General features: G+C 40.3%; 3 protein-coding genes across 7 annotated transcripts; 2 read left to right on the top strand and 1 right to left on the bottom strand.

Annotated features, from left to right (window-relative positions):
• The first annotated feature begins 219 nt into the window (after positions 1–219).
• Positions 220–6,615, top strand: tardbpb (TAR DNA binding protein b). 5 transcript variants are annotated; one of them, XR_008387079.1, is made up of 8 exons: positions 220–326; positions 1,650–1,897; positions 2,282–2,329; positions 3,175–3,344; positions 3,478–3,618; positions 3,827–3,997; positions 4,215–5,286; positions 6,074–6,615. XR_008387079.1 is itself a non-coding variant. In XM_053636208.1 (7 exons), the coding sequence occupies exons 1-7, from the start codon at positions 319–321 to the stop codon at positions 4,695–4,697; spliced, it is 1,269 nt and encodes a 422-aa protein (XP_053492183.1). In that variant the 5' UTR covers positions 220–318; the 3' UTR covers positions 4,698–6,615. The 5 variants fall into 5 exon arrangements, 4 of the variants coding, with proteins under 4 accessions (XP_053492183.1, XP_053492187.1, XP_053492185.1 ...); XM_053636208.1 differs by having other exon boundaries at positions 4,215–6,615; XM_053636210.1 differs by lacking the exon at positions 220–326 and adding an exon at positions 863–975 and having other exon boundaries at positions 4,215–6,615.
• Positions 6,616–6,715: 100 nt separating this feature from the next.
• On the bottom strand, positions 6,716–8,998 carry cenps (centromere protein S). Its single transcript, XM_053636207.1, has 5 exons — positions 8,841–8,998; positions 7,640–7,763; positions 7,523–7,556; positions 7,181–7,247; positions 6,716–6,917 (listed from the first exon to the last, which is right to left on the bottom strand). The coding sequence occupies exons 1-5, from the start codon at positions 8,865–8,867 to the stop codon at positions 6,786–6,788; spliced, it is 384 nt and encodes a 127-aa protein (XP_053492182.1). The 5' UTR covers positions 8,868–8,998; the 3' UTR covers positions 6,716–6,785.
• A 2,749-nt stretch (positions 8,999–11,747) lies between these two features.
• On the top strand, positions 11,748–14,574 carry LOC128614667 (uncharacterized). Its single transcript, XM_053636206.1, has 8 exons — positions 11,748–11,828; positions 12,733–12,821; positions 12,985–13,090; positions 13,241–13,303; positions 13,447–13,526; positions 13,622–13,752; positions 13,859–13,925; positions 14,178–14,574. The coding sequence occupies exons 3-8, from the start codon at positions 13,017–13,019 to the stop codon at positions 14,231–14,233; spliced, it is 471 nt and encodes a 156-aa protein (XP_053492181.1). The 5' UTR covers positions 11,748–11,828; positions 12,733–12,821; positions 12,985–13,016; the 3' UTR covers positions 14,234–14,574.
• Positions 14,575–14,598: the final 24 nt, after the last annotated feature.

The following is a 14,598-nucleotide window of genomic DNA, read 5'->3' as shown; positions in this document are numbered from 1 at the left end:
TATTATTATTATTATTATTATTATTATCATTAGTAGTAGTAGTAGTAGTAGTAATCATCTATCTGAGCTAGTTTTGTAGGACTCAGTGTCTCTCAAGCTTTCCAATAAAGCTCCTGTTTATGGGAAGTCTTACTGATCCATTAGCACCATCTTCTGGCATGACTGTTACATTTTTTATAACCAACAGCTTCTTTACAAATCTTTCCGGGGTTACAGAGTTTAGAAGGCTGTGACTATCTCCAACTTCATCACAAGAGTCTGCGCTATGCAATACAGAAGGTTCTGTGCTTTTAACTGATCTGGTCTCTTTCCGCAAATATGGATTCGTAAGTATATTCTTTCAATATTCCCTTTGAAAGTATTGTTATCTACAGATTTAATACATTATCACAAGTTATAATTTATATGGAAAAGTTTAATATGGCAAAAAAAAAATTATATAAAATAAACGCTACACGAATTTCCGTTTCAAGCCATTTTAGAATTTATTTCATTTTTGGTTAAGGTCTTTGGTTAGTTACTCTTTATGCACTTTATTGAAAGTCCCTTTCAAACGGTCATGATGAAAGATAACAAGCGTGCTTAGAGTAAAACTGGGTTTTGTTTGTTTGTTTTTTTACACACGAGGCCTTTACCGTTTAATTGTCATGCTACGGGTGACCTATACACTTACTCTCCTGCTCGTAAGATTTATACCTTTAGCTATCAGTATTCCATTTTATACACTGTTGTGCAATCTAATTTATTTAAAGTAAATAGAATACATTTAATTATAGATGGGCATAACCGTAATCTCCCTAGATACTAGGACAGAATAGGAAATCTATTATAAAAAATAAAAGTCTTTTTTCCCTGGCATGACAACTGCAAGTTTCAGGCAGCCATTTCCGGTTTCATGCGGCCTGTTTATTAGCGGGGGGAGGGTATACCGAATTCGCTTATCGAATACGTGAATAACCAGGAGAAACAACTGTTGTGAGTAGCTGTGTGAATTCTGTTTTGTTATCTCACTTTCATGTGTAGTTCATTTGGACTTAAATGCTATTGGTGTAGTTATGCGTTAACTACATGTATCCACTTCGACGTCCCCCACCAAAAAATGGTTCCTTCCGAAGATGACGTATATCCCTCCATGACTTAGGTTACGTCTTTTGCTACGAAAACAACAGACGCGTGAGGTTTATGGAATTCAGTAATTGTTTGTTTTAGGACTGAGAGTTGAATTCGCAATACACTACGAAGTTGGTTAACATCAGGGTTTGTGTTTCGCACGCTGTGTGAGCCGTAGAGAGGAAACATTAGCCACTCGGCTCGCTCATTCATTCAAGCAGCACGCTTCGAGAGGGGGAGGCAGCTGTAGACCAGCAACCGCTAACAAAGAAAGAGCAGAACCGACCGGGGCTACTGTCGGCTCGCTTGTGGTGTTCTCCACCATTTAAATTCACTACAGATTCAATTTTCATAGACAAGGTACACTTCCCACAAATGTGAAGGGGGGGGGGTCTGTTCAACTAGCCGTCTTGTATTTTAAAACCGCGTCCTTAGCACGCGATAGTAGCAACTAGCTAACATTTAGCGGTCAGGACCTCGTTTTTTGTTTTTTTTTAAACCCAGTTCATCTCTGTATAAATATTTCTTCTTGCCCACAGAGCAGAGATGGCCGACATGTACATTCGCGTGGCTGAGGAGGAGAACGAAGAGCCGATGGAGATTCCCTCGGAAGACGACGGCACGGTGCTGTTGTCCACGGTGGCGGCGCAGTTCCCCGGCGCGTGCGGCCTTCGCTACCGGAGCCCTATCTCTCAGTGCATGCGCGGCGTGCGCCTAGCGGAGGGAGTGCTGCACGCGCCGGAAAACGGCTGGGGCAACCTCGTGTACGTCGTGAATTATCCAAAAGGTTTGTGTTGGAATAATATAAAAATCCATATAGCAACCATTAGTCACAGAGAAAATAGAAAACAGGGTTTTTTTTTTAGTATGCAGTCATGCGTCCTAAAGTGGTCAGAGGCAGCCTTTTTTTTTTTAACCTTTTAATAATTTAGCAAACTGTTATCCAAATTTACTTATAAAATGTTTAAACAGAAATACAAAATTCTAAGTATCTACAAGCACTTTGAGGGTAGTCAACTCCTTTAAATTGAACTGGTGAGTCAAATATTCTAATAAGTTCTCATGGGTACATTTCATTTGAAATGTAGTTTGTGTGTGGTGTTTTTTTTTTTTTTTAAATGATTTTATTTCTTTATTTTTAAATCACCCACCCTCTGGCTGTGTTTTTCAGACTGCGGGGGTTTCATGGACCCCACTTATGGCACTTTTCCACTGCACGGTATGCCTCGACTCAACTCACTTTTGGGGGGGCTTTCCAAAGTAAATAGTACCTGGTAGATTTATTTATTTATTTATTTATTTATTTATTTTTGTACCACCTCGGTCGAGGTTCCAAGTGAGCCGAGATGACACTAAACATGAGTCACGCACTGAGGGAGTGAGGATTCTCCGTAACGAGTGGTTCTGCATTGTGCCTGAATAAATGTCATTTAATACATACTTTGCGTGTGGTAATATTCTGTTACTTGAAAAGTATGCATCATTTATCTAACTGCAGATAAAATTACAACAAAGGTTTCTGTCTTAGATTTTTACACCTCGTTCATTACTGATTTCCAAATGGGCTTTATCGAAGTCCCTCCTGTCACAGCTGAATCTAACTTCGTCATATTGAGCACTGCGTAGGTTTTAGAATGCGTTATTTTACATCCTTAATCAGGTTCAGTGAACAGGAAAGGCATTTGGAATACACCCTGACCGTTTTTGTACAAGGCTTCGATAATACGTTATTCCTGTGTAAAGGCGAGTGGAAGATGGCACCCACGTTGAGGCGGCACTAAACTGCAGTGGAAAAGCAAGCTCAGAAAAGTAAATTGAGTTGAGTCGTGTCGAGCCGTACTGTGCAGTGGAGAAGTGGCTATTGAGAACCACAGGTCTAGTCAGGTGCAGAAGGACTGGTTTCAAACTCAAGTACATATAAATACAAATAATCAGGACAAAAGAACTATGAAGCAACACAAATCATAATTCTAGCCAGTGCAGAGAAATGATGGCAAAATGGTTGCAAAATTCCTGAGATTTGTCAGAATAGGTAACACTCACCTTGCTGTTCTCAATTTAAAGAATCGGCAGACAACAAGCGCAAAATGGACGAGATAGATGCCTCATCAGCGAAGATCAAGAGAGGAGACCAGAAGACCTCAGATCTGATCGTGTTAGGCTTGCCATGGAAAACTACAGAACAGGACCTGAAAGATTACTTCAGTACCTTCGGTGACGTAATCATGGTGCAGGTACATTTCTGATATTACTTATCTAAGCAGAAAGTGTTGTTCAAGAGTGGAGCTTGCCCCTTGCATCTCGATGTGAAGAATTCGTTTGTCTTGGCGTACAACGCTCTAACGCAGTTCATATTTTTCTCTCTAGGTGAAACGAGATGCGAAGACTGGAAATTCGAAAGGCTTTGGCTTTGTTCGTTTTACTGACTGGGAGGCCCAGGGTAAAGTGATTACCCAGCGGCACATGATTGATGGGAGGTGGTGTGACTGCAAGCTGCCCAACTCAAAGGTTAACAAGAACCTGTACATTTTTTTTTCAAATTGTATTGATATGTGCAGTATACAGTCACATATATATATATATATATATATATATATATATATATATATATATATATATATATATATATATATGGAAATCTACAGTCATCTGAAGTCACAACTTACTGTGAGTGCGACGCAGCCGACCACAGCTTGTTTTTTGTCATGTCTAACAGCAAGGTCCTGACGAGCCAATGAGGAGCAGGAAGGTGTTTGTTGGCCGTTGCACCGAGGACATGACTTCTGATGATCTACGCCAGTTTTTCATGCAATATGGCGAAGTCACAGATGTCTTCATCCCCAAGCCTTTCAGAGCTTTTGCTTTTGTTACCTTTGCTGATGACCAGGTTAGTCATGTCATTCATTTAAAGTACAGTTTAGCCAGACAGCACTAATGCAAGCTTAAATTTCACGAGTCTCTACTGACTCTGATTCTTTTCTTTTTTTTAAAGGATATTTAGCAAGTATATCATTTGAGCACAATATATTTAGAAAATTTTATTGCTGAATGTCTATAGCTCAATATTAAAACTGAACATAATTTCTCCCATCTAACTTGCATAGATTGCTGCTTCCCTGTGTGGGGAGGATCTAATCATCAAGGGAGTGAGTGTTCATATATCCAATGCTGAACCCAAGCACAGTGGCAGAGGGCACATGATGGATCGGGTTCGCTACGGGAATGGTTTCGGTGCTCAGGCATTTGGAAGCAGCAGCAGTCGCAGCAGCTCCAGCAGCCTGGGAAACTTCAGCAACTTCAACCTGAACCCGGCCATGATGGCTGCCGCTCAGGCTGCCCTGCAGAGTAGCTGGGGAATGATGGGAATGTTGGCGCAGCAGGGTCAGTCAGCTACGTCTGGCTCGAGTGCGAGTGGGGCAAGCTCTGCTCGAGACCAGACGCAGTACAGCACAGGAACCAGCAACTACAGCAGCGGCTCAGCTGCACTCGGCTGGGGCGCAGGCACTAACGCTGCTAGCAGTGGAAGTGGGTTTAACTCGAGCTTTGGCTCCAGTATGGAGTCCAAGTCTACGGGGTGGGGGATGTAAGTGGTGGGGTTTGTTTTTGCAGTGTTGGTATTTTTAGTGTGTGTTTGGTAAGTATTTTCTGAGAGACTTAACTCTTTTTGTGCATTGCGGGTATGGGAGCAGGAGCAAATGGGGAGTTTGGGGAGAACAGAATGTTTTTCTACATTTGAACAAGATATTAAATAAGATTTAAAAACAGGCAGTGTTACACAAACATTATCTGTGTAGTTTACTTCCCCCTTCTTTATGCTGTATTGGTTAATTTTGGTTAGGGACACAATATTTCAACTGGATTCTTGAAAATGCACGCAGTTTAAGCTGTGCTCACAGAAACATGCATGTTTTACAGACCACCAAATTTTGTACTTCTTGAAAGCTTGTTTTTAAAATCTTGCATTGGAAAGAATCTGGTTGAAACTTAAGTCTTCTTGAGTACATGTTTTATTTGCAGCCAGACAAATTTAAAAAGCCTTCATCGAAATCTCTTCTGCAGTTGCCATCTGTGGGTTTTGCCTGAGAAGAAGGCCCTCTGTGGCAGCACTGTGCGGCTGAGATCATAATCCCATCTTCCTCATGTCTAAAAGCTCTCCTCGCTCGGCTCGCTGACACGGTGGGTGTCTTCTTTTTTTTTTTAAGTCAGCATATTTTTCTGATTTCACAAGAACTGTACAGAGAAAGTGAACATTTTTAACAACTGTTGAGTGCGCTTGGTGGTGGCGAAGAGTGAGCGAACGGAGAGAAAGGAAGGCATGGAAGCGAGCGAGCGAAAAAGACTGATGAGAGTGCGATGAAAGAGCTGAAATATGACTGGGTGGCATTTGTGAGCGCGTGAATGAGAGCTTGTTGACACTTCCCAGCCTCACCTATACACAACCCTGAACAAATGGACAATTAGTTTACCTGTATCTGAAGGATCACATTTTCCCTCCTAGGCTTCCCGTTTTGCTTTTCTCCTATCATATACTGACAATGTGTTTAAATAGCTAGTGGAATGTTGTGATGAGTGTTTTTTTTTTTTTTTTCTTTTTTTTGGTGTCATGCTTCTATCAAACTGAACTGAATGCTGTATGGTGTGTGTGCTTTTCCTTGTGATTTTGACCTGTAAGTGTGAACTTGTGGATGACATCTTCAGTGGCCACTGAGGGGTGGGAGAACGAGTGATTGTGTAAGTGAGACCTGTATGTTGAGTGATGTGGATGTCTGTGGAATGAATTTCTTCTAGATAACATTTGCTTAATGTTTTCAAAAATATTTTATATGGCTTGTGAAAAGAGTGCTCCAATAAAACTTAATTTGAATATCAGGGTTTTTTTTTTTTTTTTTTCATACTGGATTTACCTCAAGTGATTTGAACTAGGGGGAAAAAATCTGAAAACTAACTGAATTCACACATTTAGGGGCCTGGAAAATGGCTGGCTGCAGGTTGCATCTGAACCCCAGGTGGAAAGTCCGTTTGGGGACGGAGGAAGACGGAGGAGTGTCTGGTTCCCCATTACAGCATTAGCATCTCTGGTAACAGAAATACAGACTGTAGAATGTACCTAACCAACAGCCACCACAATGTTGGGCTTCATTTTTAGAGCCAGCTTAAGCTTGGCCTTGTGCTGCTAGTAAATCATTTAATGCAGGATTAATTGAGCTTAATCTGGATCCAGAACAATGGCCCAAACATTCTGGTGCAAAATGGCAAAACACTGGTTTTGTATAAAATTTGAGTTTGCTACATAATGCAATAATTGGTCATTTTTGTGCCTCACTTTTTTTTTGGTCAAAATGGGGTCAATTCTGGGATTTGTAATTAAACAAAGTCTTTATTCCAGATCTATTTACCAAATGTCTCACCCTTCAAATCTGTTTTATACACACTCAAATTTCTTACATTCACAGGCAATGAAAATGTTTTGCATCTTCTATATTACAATAAAATACACAATCTTGATGCATGGCTATGAGTAATTAATTGATGCACTTCATGTAAAAGATTTTTCCTGAAAAAGTCAGACCATGTGTTTGTGGTTCCCCCCCCCCCCCCCCCCCCCCCCCCGGTTAGATCTGTGTGCTTCTTGTCCACACTGGCAGTGTCAGGCAGTGGGTTTGTGGTCAAGTGAATCAGGTCTCTGTCTCTCCTTCATTTCCCTCCATCTCCTTACTCTTTCTCTTGGCAGCATTCTTCTTCCTCTTCTCCTTCAGCTCCTGGTTGTTTATTGCCATTTCTTCACTCTTTTGCTGGATGTGGCTGGACTATAGTAGCATAAAACATTTTAAATGGCCCATTCTTTTAAATAAATAAATAAATAAATATAGAACAAGATGTTACTTTGCACTGCTATTTCTGATGAGTCCTTCATAGATCAACACTCATCCTGCAGTGTAATGTCTTAACAGGATTATAATTTGAACTTGAACCACATCCTAAAGAGGCAAATAAATTCTCAAAATAAACCTGATTTAAAAAGGACATTTGTTTGTAAGCCAGTTTTGGTGTGTGCCTCAGAGACTCGTACCAGTGCTGCGCTCTTTCTTGCTAGAAGTTTCACATCATCCACAGTGACCGTGTGTCTTTTGGCATGTCTGGAAGAAGCGCAACAAATAAAAGACTTTTTGCAGGTCTGTAAACATGCCATCAAAACACATTTGACAATTAGCCATGTTTTCCCAATCCTGGAATTAAAAGTAGCCCTTCACTACAGAATTTAGAGATTTTATATTTATTTTATGCTCAGGAAGCATTTGCATGCTGATAAGTTGATAGGTGTGTGTTATTCTGTGGAAAAACACTGCAATGTGCTACAGCTACTTCATGATCAGGATCGGAAAACAACGCTGTACGAATAGGTCAAAGTTACCTTGCGAAGGCCTCCAGATCTTGTGCAAATACCTCTACAATGTAGAAAGACAGTGGGGACATGGTGAACTGATCTACAACGTTAATGAGGAAATGAACACCAGCGTGTTAAACTTACCACATTGTCTGAAAGTCGTTTCAGCAATTGCGGCCATGGCTTGCCTGCTCATCTCCTTCTCACAGTCCGCTGCTGCGCTCTGGCAAAGTTTACTGACAGTGTAGTGAACAGCTGCTTTCAGTCTCTGAGACAACAGTTATTGCCAACAATTTATTTTATTTTAAAGTTTATGTATTTCCATATTTGACACTGTTTCTTTTGCTCTAGTACAGGGGGGTCCAATCTTATCCAGAAAGGGCCGGTGTGTGTGCAGGTTTTCATTCCAACCAAGCAGGAGCCACACCTGAGTCTATTGAAAGCCAATAACAACTGATTAAACAGGTGGAGTCAGGTGTGGCTCCTGCTTGGTTGGAATGAAAACCTGCACCCACACCGGCACTTTGCGGATAAGATTGGACACCCCTGCTCTAGTAACATTTTAACTGACAGTTTATTAATACGCCAACAATACAATTCAGCAACATAATCACAAGGAATGATGCACACCAACTGTTCAGTAACCTCTCCATGTACACTGATATTCTGGACTTCACTATTTATTATTATTAGAAAGGGTTTTATTCCTGAACATTTCCATTAAAGTTTGGTGGAGGAAGTGTAATGCTCTGGGCAGTGTTCTGCTGGGAAATCTTGGGTCCTGGCATTCATGTGGATGTTACTTTGACACATATCTAAACATTGTCCCAACTTACAGGACTTAAAGGATCTGCTGTTAATGTCTTGGTGCCAGATCCCACAGCTTCAGAGGTTTTGAGGAGGCCAGGCCTGGACGGCTCAGAGCTGTTTTGGTGGCACAAGGAGGACCTAGACAATATTAGGCAGGTGGTTTTAATGTTATGGCTGCTGGGTGTATTTCTGAGTTAAACCCATCCAATTCAAGTGACTATTCGTTCACAGGGATAGTGAAATATTACTTTGATTCTATTTAAAGCGCTTGAACGAAAACGTTTTTACAAATAATTGTTTATGTCCACAAGGAGGAGGCGTGTGTTGATGGTCAAACCAGCTGGCGTGCATCACTTTGTACTCATCCTGTTCATCTGTAAAAGTATTAGCCAGAGTCGAAAAGACCATTCTAAAATAAAATTAACTTTACATGGTATAAAACACACTCATCCGAATGAAAGCAAATCGACTAATTCAGACCTATAAAGTGTAATCGAATGTTTTCACTTATCATTAGCTTCCCTGAGGTTCCTACCTGCGTGTACGCCTCTTTCTCGTCCATTGCGACTTCACTAAACGTCGTCAACAAATGGCTACTTTTATATTAATTCAGTTTTAAGTTTCTCACACACAAAAAAGAAGACATCAAAACAAAACTGACACCGATATGACTTACATCTTTACCGGTTTAAAAAGTGCGCGAAATCACTTTTTTTTTTATTAGAAGCGGTTTATACGCTGTGAAATATAAGCAGCGCCCTCTGCTGGTTCGGAATAAACCTTGTAGATTCCCACGAATGGTTTTCGATTACAAAAGTTTACATCCCTTTCCTATAACCCAGGGGTTCCCACACTTTTCCAGGGCAAGGCCCCCCCAAATGGCATTAACATTTGACCGAGGCCCCCCTTTTGCAAGAGGTTTTTAAAACACATTAAAATACAGACTTCTGAATGTATCCCCCCTTTTTTTATTATTATTAATAAATACATCTTACATCTTTACATTACATTACATTAGGAATTGATTGTATGTGTGTGTGTGTGTGTGTGTGTGTGTGTGTGTGGTTGTCTGAGAGTAAGAAAGAAAAAATCATGTATTTATTTATTTTTCACACCAAACTGTTGAGGTCCCCCGGGCGCCTCCTGGCGGCCCCCACTTTGAAAACCACTGATATAGCCTACCTATTATACCCATTGTACCCATACATGACATCCCGTGACATCATTTATCAACATTGCATAATAAAGGTTCTAAATTGTTGCTTACGCATAAAATGTTGATGCCTCATACGCACAGTAACTAAGATTCACCCAATGTGATTATGCAGGTCTTACACACAAATGTGAATAATGAAGTTGAAAGCAGTCCCTCCAGGATTTTGCGATCACAGAAATTTAGCCAGAATCAAGCAAACTCGGCAATATTCTGAGGAGCTTGCGTTTTTTCAAAATTTCTGCAGATTTGGGCCAAGACGCGTCGTGTGATGGCATCACAACTCACATGCGCCGAGCATGAGTACAACTAAAAGGTTTTTTAGTTTTGCCAAATTCAAGAAGTTTTCGATGACAAAAAAAAAAAACACCCACACACAAAATACTCTTCAATACTCTTCAATACTCTTCATAATTGCGTCACAAATTTAGAAAAAATCCCCAGCAAAATCAAGCATATTTGGCGGTAACGATCACAAAGAAAAACTCAGAGAAATCCTGTATGGACTGTTAAAGGAAAACTCAATCCTAAAACACATTAAATATGTTTATAATGACATATTTGTGATGCATTTTGAATTTTGGTTTTCATTTATTGGTTGCTGCTGTATTTTCAATATTCCTGTGAAAAGTTTAGGCTCACCGTGGCTCCAGAGCCTATCCTGGGCACACTGGGTGTATTCTGGGAACACATCCTGAATGGGATGACAAGGCACCATCCACACGCACATTCACACAGTCAGCCAATTTAGTGCCTGTATCTTTTGGGAGGTGTGAGGGAAAAACACAACCCGGACGAAACTTACACAAACTTACAAGGGAAAAACATAGACAGAAACATGACACACACACAGAAACCAGAGCCCAGGTTCGAACTGGAGACCCTGGAGCTGTTCTTGCATTGTTCTTAAGATCCCCTGAGAAAAAAAGAAGAAAAAAAACCTGTAAAACTTTGTAAAGTTCTGTTCAGCCACAAAGAAAAGTCTTTCCAACCAGTTCTCTAAAATAGACATTGTGTGTGTGTGATCACCCTTTGCACCATATTACTACACACACAGCACAAAGAACTGAAATGTGACACATTACAGCTGTGCTTCTCTTACATGCTTGAATGAGCCTGAATTCCACCCAGCTCTTTAAAAAGTGTGCAGAAATTATCGAGATGTCTTCTGACTCTCTTTAGTGTGCATGTCAGCACCAATTAGTATGCCATCTAATTACAGTGGGACATGGGTCACTGTGAAAATGAAACCCTCAAATGTTACATGCTTACATTCTTTCAATACAGTCTTTCAAATATACTAGGCTGTACAATTTATGGAGGTTGTATGTTATTATTTGAATAGGTCCTTATTTATTCGGAGAATTTAAAAGGATCAATATTATAAATTATAATTATTTAATTTTGGATAATAAGTGCAACACATGGCCACCTATTCATGCTGGTCCATGGCTGGCCTTTCCTCCTCTACTATTGATTCTACCCACTCTGAAGGATTTGGAAACTAGACCACAGTGTCCTGCTTATGGCTCCTCAAAAGCTGGCAAGACCTTGGTTTCCTCTACTGCTTTATCTAGTTGGTTGTAGTACTCTGAGCACAACTGCTGGCCCAAACGCAGAGAGATTTGGCACCTTCAGCCAGGTCACCTGTGCCTGTGAGTCTACCCTTTGGACTACACGGCCAACTGCGTAAATCACATCGCCTGATTCTAATAATGCTAACCTTTTGTACCAGAGATTAATGGACAGTGGCAAGTTCTCATCTATGCTAAACGTGTATGTGGCAGCCATTGCAGCACATAGCACTGTAGGTGGCATGGCTTTGGCAAATAGTTGGGGAACTGCATGCTCTGTCGATAAGCTCACCTTGCATAAGCACACCTTGTGGTCGAATTCAGGATTCCTGCCCAAGGTCATATCATCCAACTTAGTGAATTAGTAGATTGACTTTGCAGCTTTCATTGAAGTTGAACCTGCACAGCGTTCCTTGTTACACTCTACAGTACACCCCCTAAAGTATAATTCAGACCAGTTGGTGTCCATTCTATCATCAAACAACACTGTTGAGGGAAGTGCCATGGGGCTCTTTGTCTAAGCAGAGGCTGGGCCACTGGGTGGTGGAGATCATCATTAAGGCTGGAAGTCCAGGCCCTACTCTAACATGCTGTTCTACAAGGAGCATCATCTCCTCATGGGCATTATTTAGAGGCATGTCGCTCCAGGAAGTGGCACTACTGATTCTTGGGCATCACCAGGCACCTTGTCCAGATTCTACAAGATTAACATCACTCTTCTCTCCGCACCTTTCTGGTTAGTCCAGTTCCTCATTACACTGTGGCTTACATTATCTTATTGAGTTTCACTGCCCCAGGCAGCTGGCCGAGATTAAATAGGTTAGTTACGTATGTAATCATAGTTCTTTGAAAATTCAGTTTCTGACGAATTACACATCATTGCATGACTTGCTTGGAAGGTCTCGGCATGTGTATGCATGCACACAAGAAGGTGTCCAGGTGATTCATACCATCCCTGGCATTTATCTAGGATACATAGAAACCATTAAATGTGTGATTAGTATTTTGTCTATTTAATAAGTAGCTTTGTTTAGATAGTAGAAAACAAAATATGGCTTAGTGGGTAGCATGTTTGTCTCGCACCACCGGGGATCGGGGTTTGATTCCTGCCTCCACCCTGAGTGACCGGCGTTTGCATGTTCTCTCTGTGCTTCAGGGGTTTCCACTGGGTACTCCAGGTTTCCTCCCCCAGTCCAAAGACGTATGTCGTAGGCTTATTGGCATCTTTAAATTGTATGTGGTTTGTGACTATGTGTGCGATTGTGCCCTGTGATGGGTTGGCACCCCCTGCAGGGTGTCCCCTACTTTGAGCCTTGTGCCCTGAGTTGCCTGGGATAGGCTCTGGGTTCCCTGTGACCCTGTGTAGGATAAGCGGCACAGAAAATGGATGGATGGATGGACATTGTACTACTGGTATATACTAAATTACTATACTATTGGTATATAATATATGGAAATGGCCTCATATATTCATATTTGAAATCTATCATATTTATAGAGAATTTTTTGTCCTTTCTCCAGTACATAACTAGCCTTGGCTAAAAATACTGATTATATGAAAATGGTAAATAGCTTTTTATTTTAATTTCCACGTTTCAAAAGTGATTTATATTTGATAAGAATCCTGGTTTTGTGCTTAGTCCATCCACAGGATGGTGCTATATGCAAAGTTCATGTGAAATGGCCTTTAATGTATGACTAAGTCCACATGAAGTCCAGCAGCATTCTGGTGAGTTCAGTTCCTCTTTCTTTATTTTTGTCCTATTAGAATTAGTTTGCTTCTTTAACAGTGTACTGAATCTTATTGTGTCTGTTCATACTCTTTCTTTTAAAATGTGTTTCTCTTGTGCAAAATCAACCTGTAACCTTCTGCATGTTTTGCATCTCCACAGCCTGTTTGAGTGACTTTGTGCCTTAGAAGGAAATGTTTCATCACTTCTTGGTTCATGCAGCTTTTCAGAGCAGCAGATGGCTTCCACGAGACCAACGTCTGAAATTGTAAGCTGCTGATATGAAACTGACTTTCACAATGCTTGACATTCAAAACAGACAAGATCTGATGCATGATTCTGATTGAATTGCAGTTTCTTTGAATGGTCTTAGTCATGTCCTGACATTATGAAATTCTGGACTTGTCTTCTTTTGCAGCCAAATAGTTCTTTTTATTTTTGTGGTGCTTTTTCTGACACCCCAGGTTTACATATTGACAAGGTAAGTCATAAGAATATATATTTCCTTCATGTTTAATTAACATAATTAATGTTGTCAGTTTTTGAATATGCACAGCTAAAAGTAATCTGAGACCAACATTTCTATTAATGCTTTGTTGGTAAATGCAAATGATATCTTTCCAGGCCAAAATCTTCCCGCTACTGTGAAAAGCCGCTCTTGAACAACCTCATAGCTCTCATTGTGTTTTCAGTCATGGCTACAGGTGGTCATTCACTATGGTACTAATTATTCCACATCATCATCATGTGACTGCTTTACAAAGTAACACCTGTATCACCGTTTCTATATCTGCTGAAGGCTTAGCGGTGACTCTTACTCTCACTGACCCCGTGCCCAAGAGTATCAGGGCGGCTTATCACACATTCGGAGTGCTCTCATTCACTCAGGGACTTTGTACCATCATTCTGACCTTCAATGCTCCCCAGTGTGTGAGTGTATCTGTTTCTAGTAAATGCTAGTTGTAGTCATCTGTAGGTCTGTCAGCAATATAATGTTATAGTAATATATTTTTCCTTTTTTTTTTTTTTTTTTCAGGCGAATACCACACCAGAGCTCTATCTCTTTTCACTGGTACTTTCATGGGCTTGTATCATATCAACAGGTAAATAACTGCAGTCAGTTCTCATTTAAACCACTAAATACAGTATGTTAATAGAGAACTAAATCACTGAATTGTATTTCATCATGTTGGCTATCTTAGCACAAATAATATCTTTTATAAAATGTTATTGCATAACATAGGATAAGCCATAAGACGACACACACTAAGAAGATCTTTCAGATAGTCTGAAGGAATGAGTTTACAATCATTAATGTTAAACCAACCTAACAATTTCTATACATCTCTACACAGGATTCTTCATGATAAGAGGTTGCCTTTGGATGTTCCACAGAATGTGTCCAAACTGATTCAGAGAAACACTCGTCTAGGCTGGTCTGTCCGCCTCACTGCCTCGTGCAGCCCCATGTATTATTCAGAATCTCCTGTTGAGTTTGAGATCAGTCTACAGCTGAGCTTGGTTAGCTCCTGTTACAGCGAATATTGGTTTACAGTGCTGGCCATATGAACAATCTAAAAATGTGAAATGACTTTCATAAGCAACATAAGCAAAGTAAATCCTTCTGCAGATTAGTACACTGCATGTAAATGAAATATTTAATACAGATAAAATATATTTTGTACAATTATTAATAATTATTCATTATGATAACCATGCAAAGTTTAATAAATTACACACTTAATCTTGAAATATTTGCTGCAGTTGAACATGTAT

The sequence above is a fragment of the Ictalurus furcatus genome, chromosome 11 (genome assembly GCF_023375685.1).
Source record: "Ictalurus furcatus strain D&B chromosome 11, Billie_1.0, whole genome shotgun sequence".
NCBI classification, from domain to species: Eukaryota; Metazoa; Chordata; class Actinopteri; order Siluriformes; family Ictaluridae; genus Ictalurus; species Ictalurus furcatus.
Note: the sequence above shows the minus strand (reverse complement) of the source record. Positions and strands in the feature narration are given on the sequence as shown.

Coding starts and splice junctions, on each gene's coding strand:
- tardbpb (XM_053636208.1), top strand. Junction 1,898..2,281: donor CGTCGTGAATTATCCAAAAG/GTTTGTGTTGGA, acceptor TGTGTTTTTCAG/ACTGCGGGGGTTTCATGGAC. Junction 2,330..3,174: donor TGGCACTTTTCCACTGCACG/GTATGCCTCGAC, acceptor CTCAATTTAAAG/AATCGGCAGACAACAAGCGC.
- cenps (XM_053636207.1), bottom strand. CDS start 8,867: ATGGACGAGAAAGAGGCGTACACGCAG. Junction 7,764..8,840: donor AGAAAGAGGCGTACACGCAG/GTAGGAACCTCA, acceptor CTGTTGTCTCAG/AGACTGAAAGCAGCTGTTCA. Junction 7,248..7,522: donor GATCTGGAGGCCTTCGCAAG/GTAACTTTGACC, acceptor CGCTTCTTCCAG/ACATGCCAAAAGACACACGG.
- LOC128614667 (XM_053636206.1), top strand. CDS start 13,017: ATGTTTCATCACTTCTTGGTTCATGCAGCTTTTCAGAGCAGCAGATGG. Junction 13,091..13,240: donor CGAGACCAACGTCTGAAATT/GTAAGCTGCTGA, acceptor CTTCTTTTGCAG/CCAAATAGTTCTTTTTATTT. Junction 13,304..13,446: donor CAGGTTTACATATTGACAAG/GTAAGTCATAAG, acceptor ATATCTTTCCAG/GCCAAAATCTTCCCGCTACT.